The sequence below is a fragment of the Neovison vison genome, chromosome 6 (assembly GCF_020171115.1).
Source record: "Neovison vison isolate M4711 chromosome 6, ASM_NN_V1, whole genome shotgun sequence".
NCBI lineage: Eukaryota > Metazoa > Chordata > Mammalia > Carnivora > Mustelidae > Neogale > Neogale vison.
Genome location: NC_058096.1, coordinates 129,910,886 through 129,923,987, shown reverse-complemented (window position 1 = coordinate 129,923,987; position 13,102 = coordinate 129,910,886). Strand labels below are relative to the sequence as shown.

General features: G+C 39.5%; 1 protein-coding gene across 4 annotated transcripts in view; it reads right to left on the bottom strand.

Moving 5' to 3' along the window:
- Positions 1-13,102, bottom strand: part of TOPBP1 (DNA topoisomerase II binding protein 1) — a 68,364-nt gene that overhangs the window by 43,178 nt on the left and 12,084 nt on the right. For all 4 annotated transcript variants that reach the window (XM_044252336.1, XM_044252337.1, XM_044252339.1 and 1 more), the window contains 2 exons: positions 4,907-5,070; positions 4,512-4,759 (listed from right to left, as the gene is read on the bottom strand). In XM_044252336.1, the coding sequence (XP_044108271.1) occupies positions 4,512-4,759; positions 4,907-5,070 (412 nt within the window). The remainder of the gene's footprint in view (positions 1-4,511; positions 4,760-4,906; positions 5,071-13,102) is intronic.

The following is a 13,102-nucleotide window of genomic DNA, read 5'->3' as shown; positions in this document are numbered from 1 at the left end:
GGGTCCTGGGATGGAGTCCTACATCAGGATCTTTGCTCAGTGGGGAGCCTGTTTCTCCCTCTGCCTGCTGTTTCTTCTGCTTGTGAGCTTTCTCTCTAAAATCTTAAAAAAAAGGAGGGGGTTCATGAGGCATCTGGCTAACTCAGTGGGTTATGTGGATGTCTTGGCTCAGGTCACAATCCTGGAGTCGAGGGATTGAGGCCCATGTTGGGCTTTTCCCTCTTCCTCTGCAACCACCACCCACCCCACTTAGCAAACTGAATTCAACAATATATTTTAAAAAAATCATTCACCACAATCAAGTGGGACTTATTCCCACTTGATTGCATCCTGGGATGCAAGGGTGGTTTAATATTCACAAATCAATGTGATGCATCACATCAATAAGAGAAAGGATAAAAACCATATGATCATTTCAATAGATGCAGAAAAAGCATCTAACAAAGCACAATGTTCATTCATGATAAAAACTCTCAACAAAGTAGGTTTAGAGGGAACTACCTCAACATAATAATGGCCATATATGAAACACCCATAGCAAACATCCAATGGGGAAACACTGAGAACTTTCCCCCTAACAAGGAATAAGACAAGGATGTCCACTCTCACCACTTTTATTCAACACAATACAGGAAGTCCTAGCCACAGCAATCAGACAACAAAAACAAAAGGCGTCCAAATTGGCTATGGAAAAAGTTAAAACTTTCACTATTTGGAGATAATATACTATATATACAGGAAGCCCTAAAGACTCCACAAAAAAACTGCTGGAACTGATAAACGAATTCAGTAAAGTCACAGGATACCAAATCAATGTACAGGCTGTATGGCTGGTTCAGTCAGTAGAGCATGTGACTCTTCAGCTCCAGGTCATGAATTCAAGCCCCACACTGGGTGTGGAGCCTAGTTAAAGGAAAAATAAAATATAAAAAAATCTCCCAAAACAAAAACAATATCAAATACAGAAACCTGTTGCATTTCTCCACACCAATAATGAGGCAGCAGAAAAGAAAGAGAAATTAAGGAAACAATCCCATTTACAACTGCACCCCAAATAATAAGATACCTTGGAATAAACCTAACCAAAGAGGTGAAAGACCTGTATTCTGAAAACTATAAAACACTGATTATAGAAATTGAAAACAACACAAAGAAATGGAAAGACATTCCACTCTCGTAGAGTAGAAGAACAAATATTGTTAAAATGTCTGCACTACCCAAAGCAATCTACACAGTTAATGCAATCCCTATCAAAATACCAATAGGATTTTTCACAGAGCTAGAACTAACAATCCTAAAATTTGTGTGGAACCACAAAAGACTGCTGGTAGCCAAAGCATCTTGAGAAAGAAAAGCAAACCTGGAGGCACGACGTTTCCAGATTTCTACAAAGCTGTAACAATCAAAACAGGATGGTATTGGCACAAAAACAGACACACAGATCAACGGAACAGAAAAGAGAACCCAGAAATAAACCCTTAACTATATGGTCATTAATTAATTAATCTTCAACAAAGCAGGAGAGAATATGCAATTGGAAAGGACAGTCTCTTTAACAAAATGTGTTTGGAACACTGAACAGCTACATGCGAAAGAATAAAACTGGACCACTTCCTTATACCATACACAAAAGGGATGAAAGACCCAAATCTGAGACCTGAAACCATAAAAATCCTAGATGAGAACATAGGCGGTAACCTCTTTAACAGCCCATAGCAACTTTTTTTTTTAGTTAGGTCTTTAGACTCATTAATCCACATCACCTATTGAGCCCATTCCTGCACCTCTGTCCCCTCTGATAGCCATTAGATTGTTCTCTATAATTAAGAGTCTGTTTCTTGCTTTGTATCTTTCATTTTTTTCCCACCTTGCCTATTTTCTTTCTTAAATTCCATGTATGAGTGAAATCGTTTGGTATTTGTCTTTTTCTGATTTATTTTGCTTGCATTATACTCTCTACCTCCAACCACGCCATTGCAAACGACAAGATTTCATTCTTTCTTATGGCTGAATAATATTCCTGTGTGTGTATACACATACACCACATCTTCTTTATCCATTCATCAGTCATTAAATACTTGGACTGCTTCCATATCTTGACTATTGTAAATAATGCTGCTATAAACATAGGGCTGCATGTATCCCTTTAAACTGATGTTCCTATATTCTTTGAGTAAATACCTAGTAGTGTGATTGCTGGATCACAGGGTAGTTCCACTTTTAACTTTTTGAGGAACCTTCATACTGTTTTCCAGAATGGCTGCACCAGTTTGCATTCCTGCCAACAGTGTACAAGTGCTCCTTTTTCTCCATATCCCTGCCAACACCTGTTATTTCTAGTGTTTTTTTATTTTACCCTTTATGACATGTGTGAGGTGGTATTACATTGCTGTATTCCTAGCATAACTATTTTTTAAGAATAATGGCAGAAATAAAGACGTTAACAGAAACTGAAGAAATTTCTAAAGGATATTATTTTATATGAGGAAAGAAAATGATTCCAGAAGAGAATTCTCAGACACAACAAAGAATGAGAAGCAAAGAAATTGCTAAACATGTTGTTAAATCAAAACAAGTATGGACCATATAAAACCCAAGTGTCTGTCAGATTATAAAAGACAATGAAAATACTGGCCCAAATCACATAAATTGAGTGTATGTAGGGGGGTATGATTAGCAGTGCTGTTAAAGTTCTCGTATTATTCAAGATGAAGAAAAAAATTCTGATTAACTTTAGATTTCAAGTTATGATGCACATTCTCGTTCTAAGTAATCACTAAAAATATAAATAGATGTAACTTCTACATCAGTAGAGGGAGGATAGGGAGGTGGAGATTGAGGTGAGAGGGGGGCAAACTCAAGCTATCCAAAAGGAAGCAAAATGTTAAATATGGAGGCACAGAAAAATGGGGTAAAAAGCATGAAATAAGATGGTATAAAATAATAAAAATATATCACAAGTAACAGTAAATGTAAAGCGACCAAATTTGCAGTTTTAAAGAAAAAGTCAGTCATACCAGATAAATACTGACTCACATGAGGCAGGGATAGTTCTATTAATATCAGACAAACAGATTTTAAGAAAAACAAAATTAGGAAAATGAGGATCATCATGTAATAAAACATCAAAATAGGGCGCCTGGGTGGCTCAGTGGGTTGAGCTGCTGCCTTCGGCTCAGGTCATGATCTCAGGGTCCTGGGATTGAGTCCCTCATCGGGCTCTCTGCTCAGCAGGAAGCCTGCTTCCCTTTCTCTCTCTCTCTCTCTGCCTGCCTCTCTGCCTACTTGTGATCTCTATCAAATAAATAAAATCTTTAAAAAATAAAACCCATCAAAATATATTAAAAAACTAAATTTGACAGAACTACATGGAGAAACTGTCACAGTCAACATTACAGTGGAGGAGTTTAACACATATGCATCACTAATCTATACAGAGCAGACCAAACTTGGCATCCTGTACATGTAAAGAAACCGCTGAGCAATCACAGAGACATAGGTAAGAACAATCTCAGCAGTACTGTTTGCAATGGCAAAAAAAAGACACAATAAAAATGTCTATAAGGTGGGAAAACAGATAAACTGTGGTATATTCAATCAGTTACTTGGTTAAATATTTCTCATGGTTGGAGGGGAGCAGCAAGAGTACATACTGTATATCATCTATATAAGCTAAAATATACACAAAATGAGTATCTCTATTGCATATAGATACATATATATATATATACACATGTAAACTATAAGGAAAATGGAGAGACTCACAAGAGGCTTCGGTAGAGCGGAATATTCTATTTTTCTTATACTTATGTAGTAGTATATGGCTACTCATCACATTATTCTTGACATCCTTTTCACTGTATTAAATATTTCAAAAAATTTTTTCTTAAGTAAGAAGAAATTCTGCTCACAACTCTTCACTGGCAACTTTCCTTCTCACACTGAGAAGACTATATACAGAGGTTGTGGTATAGTGCAGCATTGTATGCATTAAAGATCACAATAACCAAGTAAGAGGTAATTACAAGGTTAAAATAAAAGTGTACGCTGTTACATGGGGTGCCTGGGGGGCTCAGTCTGTTAAGCATCTGCGTTCAGCTCAAATCATGATCTCAGGGTCCTGGGATCCAGCCCTGCACTGGGATTCATGCTCAGCAGGGAGCCTGCTTCTCCCTCTCCCTTTGCCCCACCCTCCTTATGTGTACTCTAAAAGAGTAAGTAAAATCTTAAAAATTTAAAAAGAAAAATTCATGCTGTTACAAACTCACACTAACAAACTGATGCTGGCATATAAAACAGATCAGAGGAGCCAGTGAGTTGAAGAGAGACAAGGCAGTCAGAGGGTTCAGCAACCCCCAGGTTTTGCCTTTGAAAGAGCAACAAACATAAAACATTAAGAAAGAAAAAGGTTTAACTTAAAATCTAGAAAAACTGGCAGAAATCACATGTGTATGTATTAAGCTATTAAAACATTTCTTAATGACTGTAAATACTCATCAACTATTTCTTACCTACTGTTGGGTTATTATTTATGTACTGAGAGAGCAGATCTTCATCAGCTTGTTCATGCTTTTCATCAGGAGCCAAGTTTTTCTTAGACAAGCTGTTGTTCCTTTTTAAAAGAGCTGTTTTACTCTCAGGCTGATCTGAAACTGGAATTTCCACTAGCTGGTAGTTAGCATGGATATATGGCTCTTCAGGAAGCATGTAACCTTTACTAAAACACTCTAGCAACCATTTTGCTCCTACTACATGAGGCCTGCAAAAATAGTACATAATTATTTATTAGCTTAAACCATAAAGACTATCATCCCACTTGCCATGCAGTTTCCATAATTGCATGGATAGGCAATTTTAAGAAAAATCATCAGAGTAGAAATTGCTTTGAATTAAAAACTGACAAAACCTGTGGGCTGATTTATCCCAAAACTGCTTCAATTCATCATCATAATCTCCCACGATAACATGAGTTACATCTTCATTGAGCTGATTAAAACGAACTCCACCTCCACTGTTAATAAGCCTTCTCAGTTTATCAAGCTTTCTGCCACTAAAACCACAAAGATAGATCTGCAAAGAAAGAAAATATTTACTTTAGATTAATGCATTTAAGATGGTTTGCTTCTTAAAAAAAAAAAAAAAAAAGATGGTTTGCTTCTCTCAACAGGAACACATTAAAAATATATATCCATATGCATTGTGTGTAAATACACAGCTCTGCGTACATTTAATACATTAAGAATAGAGTATAATCTGAAATTTTTTTTAACAATTCCGACATTTTTTTAAAAAAAGAATTTTAAAATTCATTTGAGAGAAAGAGTTGGGAGCAAATAGGAGCAGGAGCTGGGGAGAGGGTCAGAGGGACAGGGAGAAGGAGACTCCAGGCTCAGCAGGGAGCCTGACATGGGGCTCAATCCCAGGACCTTGAGATCATGACTGGAGGCGAAGGCAGATGCTTAACCAACTGAGCCACCCAGGTGCCCCAACAATTCTGAAATTTGTATTTTTTATTATTTCTTCACAATCCCATAACATTATTATCCACTATAGACAGCAGGGAAGTACTTTGAGGCTTTAAATAAAATGGAAGCTAGAATTCAGTTACCTTCTGGATACTAGTGCATAGCAATATCTAAAATGCAGGTAGCTCATTAAATGCTGAAGATCTTACTACCTGTAAATTTTTTTAAAAAAAGATTTTATTTATTTATTTGACAGAGACAGGGAGATCCCATTAGGCAGAGAGGCAGAGAGAGAGAGGGGGGAAGCAGGCTCTCTGCTCAGCAGGGATTCTGAGGCAGATGCAGGGCTCGATCCCAGGATCCTGAGATCATGACCTGAGCTGAAGGCTCGATCCCAGGATCCTGAGATCATGACCTGAGCTGAAGGCAGCGGCTTAATTCACTGAGCCACCCAGGCGCCCCACTACTTGTAAATTTAAATTACAGAAATAAACTGGAAATGAGATACCACCTCACACCAGTCAGAATGGCTAAAATCAACAAGTCAGGAAATGACAGATATTGGCGAGGATGTGGAGAAAGGGGGACCTTCCTACACTGTTGGTGGGAATGCAAGCTGGTGCAACCACTCTGGAAAACAGCATGGAGGTTCCTCAAAAAGTTGAAAATAGAGCTACCCTATGACCCAGCTATTGCACTACTGGGTATTTACCCCAAAGATACAAATGTAGTGATCTGAAGGGCACGTGCACCCAAATGTTTATAGCAGCAATGTCCACAATAGCCAAACTATGGAAGGAACCTAGATGTCCATCAACAGAAGAATGGATAAAGAAGAGGTGGGGGGGGGGAGTCAAGATGGTGGAGAAGTAGCAGGCTGAGACAGCTTCAGCTAGCAGGAGATCAGCTAGATAGCTTGTCTAAAGATTGCAAACACCTGCAAATCCATCGGCAGATCGAAGAGAAGAACAGCAATTCTAGAAACAGAAAAACAACCACTTTCTGAAAGGTAGGACTGGTGGAGAAGTGAATCCAAAGCGACGGGAAGATAGACCCTAGGGGGAGGGGCCGGCTCCCAGCAAGCGGCGGAGCAACAGAGCACAAAATCGGGACTTTTAAAAGTCTGTTCCGCTGAGGGACATCGCTCCAGAGGCTAAACCGGGTCGAAGCCCATGCGGGGTCAGCGTGGCCTCAGGTCCCACAGGGTCACAGAAGGATTGGGGGTGTCTGAGTGTCGCAGAGCTTGCGGGTATTGGAACGGGAAAGCCCGCTACAGAGACAGAGCCGACAGTAAGCTCGCAGCTCGGGGGTACCTTGAACCGGTCGCAGGCTCGGTGAGCTCGGAGCACAGCCGGAGGTCAGGCAGATGCGAGTTACTGGGAGCTGTTCTCTGAGGGCGCACTGAAGAGTGGGGCCCCGGGCTCTCAGCTCCTCTGGGCCAGAGACCAGGAGGCCGCCATTTGTATTCCCGCCCTCCGGAACTCTACGGAAAGCCTCAGGGAACAAAAGCTCCTGAAAGCAAACCTGAGCGGATTACTCAGCCCGGCCCCTGGTAAGGGCGGTGCAATTCTGCCTGGGGCAAAGACACTTGAGAATCACTACACCAGGCCACTCCCCCAGAAGATCAACAAGAAATCCAGCCAAGACCAAGTTCACCTACCAAGGAGTACGGTTTCAATACCAAGGAGAGCAGCAGAATTCCAGAGAAGAAAGCAAAGCACGGAACTCATGGCTTTCTCCCTGTGATTTTTTAGTCTTGCAGTTAAGGTAATTTTTTCTTTTTCATTTTTTTTTCAGTCTTTTGCTAAAATTTTTTTTTAACTTTTATCCTTTTCCTTTTTAACATTTTTTAACTAGTTTATCTAATATATATGTGTTTTCTTTTTTTTACTTTTCTTTATTCGTTTTCTTTTTTTAATTCTTTTCTTTTTTTTTTTTTCTTTCTTTCTTTTTGGACCTCTTTTTATCCCCTTTCTCCCCCCTCACGATTTGGGATCTCTTCTGATTTGGTTAAAGAATATTTTCCTGGGGTTGTTGCCACCCTTTTAGTATTTTACTTGCTCCTTCATATATATCTGGACAAAATGACAAGGCGGAAAAATTCACCACAAAAAAAAAGAACAAGAGGCAGTACCGAAGGCTAGGGACCTAATCAATACAGACATTGGTAATATGTCAGATCTAGAGTTCAGAATGACAATTCTCAAGGTTCTAGCCGGGCTCGAAAAAGGCATGGAAGATATTAGAGAAACCCTCTCTGGAGATATAAAAGCCCTTTCTGGAGAAATAAAAGAACTAAAATCTAACCAAGTTGAAATCAAAAAAGCTATTAATGAGGTGCAATAAAAAATGGAGGCTCTCACTGCTAGGATAAATGAGGCGGAAGAAAGAATTAGCGATATAGAAGACCAAATGACAGAGAATAAAGCAGCTGAGCAAAAGAGGGACAAACAGCTACTGGACCACGAGGGGAGAATTCGAGAGATAAGTGACACCATAAGACGAAACAACATTAGGGACGCCTGGGTGGCTCACTTGTTTAAGCAGCTGCCTTCGGCTCAGGTCATGATCCCAGTGTCCTGGGATCGAGTCCCACATCGGGCTCCTTGCTCGGTGGGGAGCCTGCTTCTCCCTCTGCCTCTGCCTCTGCCTGCCACTCTGTCTGCCTGTGCTCGCTCTCTCCCTCTCTCTCTCTCTGATAAATAAATAAAATCTTAAAAAAAAAAAAAAACAAAAACCGAAACAACATTAGAATAATTCTTCCAGAAGAAGAAGAAAGAGAGAGGGGAGCACAAGTATACTGGAGAGAATTACTGGGGAGAATTTCCCCAATATGGCAAAGGGAACGAGCATCAAAATTCAGGAGGTTCAGAGAATGCCCCTCAAAATCAATAAGAACAGGCCCACGCCCCGTCACCTAATAGTAAAATTTACAAGCCTTAGTGACAAAGAGAAAATCCTGAAAGCAGCCCGGGAAAAGAAGTCTGTAACATACAATGGTAAAAGTATTAGATTGGCAGCTGACTTATCCACAGAGACCTGGCAGGCCAGAAAGAGCTGGCATGATATTTTCAGAGCACTAAACGAGAAAAACATGCAGCCAAGAATACTATATCCAGCTAGGCTATCATTGAAAATAGAAGGAGAGATTAAAAGCTTCCAGGACAAACAAAAACTGAAAGAATTTGCAAACACCAAACCAGCTCTACAGGAAATATTGAAAGGGGTCCTCTAAGCAAAGAGAGAGCCTACAAGTGGTAGATCAGAAAGGAACAGAGACAATATACAGTAACGGTCACCTTACAGGCAATACAATGGCACTAAATTCCTATCTCTCAATAGTTACCCTGAATGTTAATGGGCTAAATGCCCCAATCAAAAGACACAGGGTATCAGAATGGGTAAAAAAACAAAACCCATCTATATGTTGCCTCCAAGAAACTCATTTTAAGCCCGAAGACACCTCCAGATTTAAAGTGAGGGAGTGGAAAAGAATTTACCATGCTAATGGACATCAGAAGAAAGCAGGAGTGGTAATCCTTATATCAGATCAATTAGATTTTAAGCCAAAGACTATAATAAGAGATGAGGAAGGACACTATATCATACTAAAAGGGTCTGTCCAACAAGAAGATCTAACAATTTTAAGTATCTATGCCCCCGACATGGGAGCAGCCAACTATATAAACCAATTAATAACAAAATCAAAGAAACACATCAACAATAATACAATAATAGTAGGGGACTTTAACACTCCCCTCACTGAAATGGACAGATCATCCAAGCAAAAGATCAACAAGGAAATAAAGGCCTTAAAGGACACACTGGACCAGATGGACATCACAGATATATTCAGAACATTTCATCCCAAAGCAGCAGAATATACATTCTTCTCTAGTGCACATGGAACATTCTCCAGAATAGATCACATCCTCGGTCCTAAATCAGGACTCAACCGGTATCAAAAGATTGGGATCATTCCCTGCATATTTTCAGACCACAATGCTCTGAAGCTAGAACTCAACCACAAGAGGAATTTTGGAAAGAACCCAAATACATGGAGACTAAACAACATCCTTCTAAAGAATGAATGGGTCAACTGGGAAATTAAAGAAGAATTGAAAAAATTCATGGAAACAAATGATAATGAAAATACAACGGTTCAAAATCTGTGGGACACAACAAAGGCAGTCCTGAGAGGAAAATATATAGCGGTACAAGTCTTTCTCAAGAAAGAAGAAAGGTCTCAGGTACACAACCTAACCCTACACCTAAAGGAGCTGGAGAAAGAACAAGAAAGAAACCCTAAGCCCAGCAGAAGAAGAGAAATCATAAAGATCCAAGCAGAAATCAATGAAATAGAAACCAAAAAAACAATAGAACAAATCAACGAAACTAGGAGCTGGTTCTTTGAAAGAATTAATAAAATTGATAAACCCCTGGCCAGACTTATCAAAAAGAAAAGAGAAAGAACCCAAATAAAGTAAAATCATGAATGAAAGAGGAGAGATCACAACTAACACCAAATTAATACAAACTATTATAAGAACATACTATGAGCAACTCTACGCCAACAAATTTGACAATCTGGAAGAAATGGATGCATTCCTAGAAGCATATAAACTACCACAACTGAACCAGGAAGAAATAGAAAGCCTGAACAGACCCATAACCAGTAATAAGATTGAAACAGTCATTAAAAATCTCCAAACAAACAAAAGTCCAGGGCCAGACGGCTTCCCGGGGGAATTCTACCAAACATTTAAAGAAGAACTAATTCCTATTCTCCTGAAACTGTTCCAAAAAATAGAAATGGAAGGAAAACTTCCAAACTCATTTTATGAGGCCAGCATCACCTTGATCCCAAAACCAGACAAGGATCCCATCAAAAAAGAGAGCTATAGACCAATATCCTTGATGAACAGAACACAGCTGCGAAAATTCTCACCAAAATACTAGCCAATAGGATTCAACAGTACATTAAAAGGATTAATCACCATGACCAAGTGGGATTTATTCCAGGGCTGCAAGGTTGGTTCAACATCCGCAAATCAGTCAATGTGATACAACACATCAATAAAAGAAAGAACAAGAACCATATGATACTCTCAATAGATGCTGAAAAAGCATTTGACAAAGTACAGCATCCCTTCCTGATCAAAAGTCTTCAAAGTGTAGGGATAGAAGGCACATACCTCAATATCATCAAAGCCATCTATGAAAAACCCACTGCAAATATCATTCTCAATGGAGAAAAACTGAAAGCTTTTCCACTAAGGTCAGGAACACGGCAGGGACGTCCATTAACACCACTGCTATTCAACATAGTACTAAAAGTCCTAGCCTCAGCAATCAGACAACATAAGGAAATTAAAGGCATCCAAATCGGCAAAGAAGTAGTCAAATTATCACTCTTCGCAGATGATATGATACTATGTGTGGAAAACCCAAAAGACTCCACTCCAAAACTGCTAGAACTTGTACAGGAATTCAGTAAAGTGTCAGGATATAAAATCAATGCACAGAAATCAGTTCCATTTCTCTACACCAACAACAAGACAGAAGAAAGAGAAATTAAGGAGTCAATCCCATTTACAATTGCACCACAAACCATAAGATACCTAGGAATAAACCTAACCAAAGAGGCACAGAATCTATACTCAGAAAACTATAAAGTACTCATGAAAGAAATTGAGGAAGACACAAAGAAATGGAAAAATGTTCCATGCTCCTGGATTGGAAGAATAAATATTGTGAAAACGTCTATGCTACCTAAAGCAATCTACACATTTAATGCAATTCCTATCAAAGTACCATCCATCTTTTTCAAAGAAATGGAACAAATAATTCTAAAATTTATATGGAACCAGAAAAGACATCGAAAAGCCAAAGGGATATTGAAAAAAAAAGCCAAAGTTGGTGGCATCACAATTCCGGACTTCAAGCTCTATTACAAAGCTGTCATCATCAAGACAGCATGGTACTGGCACAAAAACAGACACATAGACCAATGGAACAGAATAGAGAGCCCAGAAATAGACCCTCAACTCTATGGTCAACTAATCTTCGACAAAGCAGGAAAGAATGTCTAATGGAAAAATGACAGCCTCTTCAATAAATGGTGTTGGGAAAATTGGACAGCCACGTGCAGAAAAATGAAATTGGATCATTTCCTTACACCACACACAAAAATAGACTCAAAATGGATGAAGGACCTCAATGTGAGAAAGGAATCCATCAAAATCCTTGAGGAGAACACAGGCAGCAACCTCTTTGACCTCAGCCGCAGCAACATCTTCCTAGGAACATCGCCAAAGGCAAGGGAAGCAAGGGCAAAAATGAACTATTGGGATTTCATCAAGATCAAAAGCTTTTGCACAGCAAAGGAAACAGTTAACAAAATCAAAAGACAACTGACAGAATAGGAGAAGATATTTGCAAACGACATATCAGATAAAGGACTAGTGTCCAAAATCTATAAAGAACTTAGCAAACTCAACACCCAAAGAACAAATAATCCAATCAAGAAATGGGCAGAGGACATGAACAGACGTTTCTGCAAAGAAGACATCCAGATGGCCAACAGACACATGAAAAAGTGTTCCATATCATTCGGCATCAGGGAAATACAAATCAAAACCACAATGAGATATCACCTCACACCAGTCAGAATGGCTAAAATCAACAAGTCAGGAAATGACAGATGCTGGCGAGGATGTGGAGAAAGGGGAACCCTCCTACACTGTTGGTGGGAATGCAAGCTGGTGCAACCACTCTGGAAAACAGCATGGAGGTTCCTCAAAATGTTGAAAATAGAACTGCCCTATGACCCAGCTATTGCACTACTGGGTATTTACCCTAAAGATACAAATGTAGTGATCCAAAGGGGCACGTGCACCCGAATGTTTATAGCAGCAATGTCCACAATAGCCAAACTATGGAAAGAACCTAGATGTCCATCAACAGATGAATGGATAAAGAAGATGTGGTATATATACACAATGGAATACTATGCAGCCATCAAAAGAAATGAAATCTTGCCCTTTGCGACAACATGGATGGAACTAGAGCGTATCATGCTTAGTGAAATAAGTCAAGCAGAGAAAGACAACTATCATATGACCTCCCTCATATGAGGAAGTGGTGATGCAACATGGGGGCTTAAGTGGGTAGGAGAAGAGTAAATGAAACAAGATGGGATTGGGAGGGAGACAAACCATAAGTGACTCTTAATCTCACAAAACAAACTGAGGGTTGCTGGGGGGAGGGGGGTTGAGAGAAGGGGGGTGGGGTTATGGACATTGGGGAGGGTATGTGCTTTGGTGAGTGCTGTGAAGTGTGTAAACCTGGCGATTCACAGACCTGTACCCCTGGGGATAAAAATATATGTTTATAAAAAATTAAAAAAAAAAAAAAAAAAAAGAAGAGGTGGTGTGCATGTGTGTCTTCAGGTCATTGTGTGTGTGTGTATCTATACACAGATGCGGATGTATAGATACACACACACACACACACACACACACTGGAATACTATGTAGCCATCAAAAGAAATAAAATCTTGCCATTTGCAATGACATGGATGGAACTAGAGGGTATTATGCTGAGGGAAATAAGTCAATCAGAGAAAGACAATTATC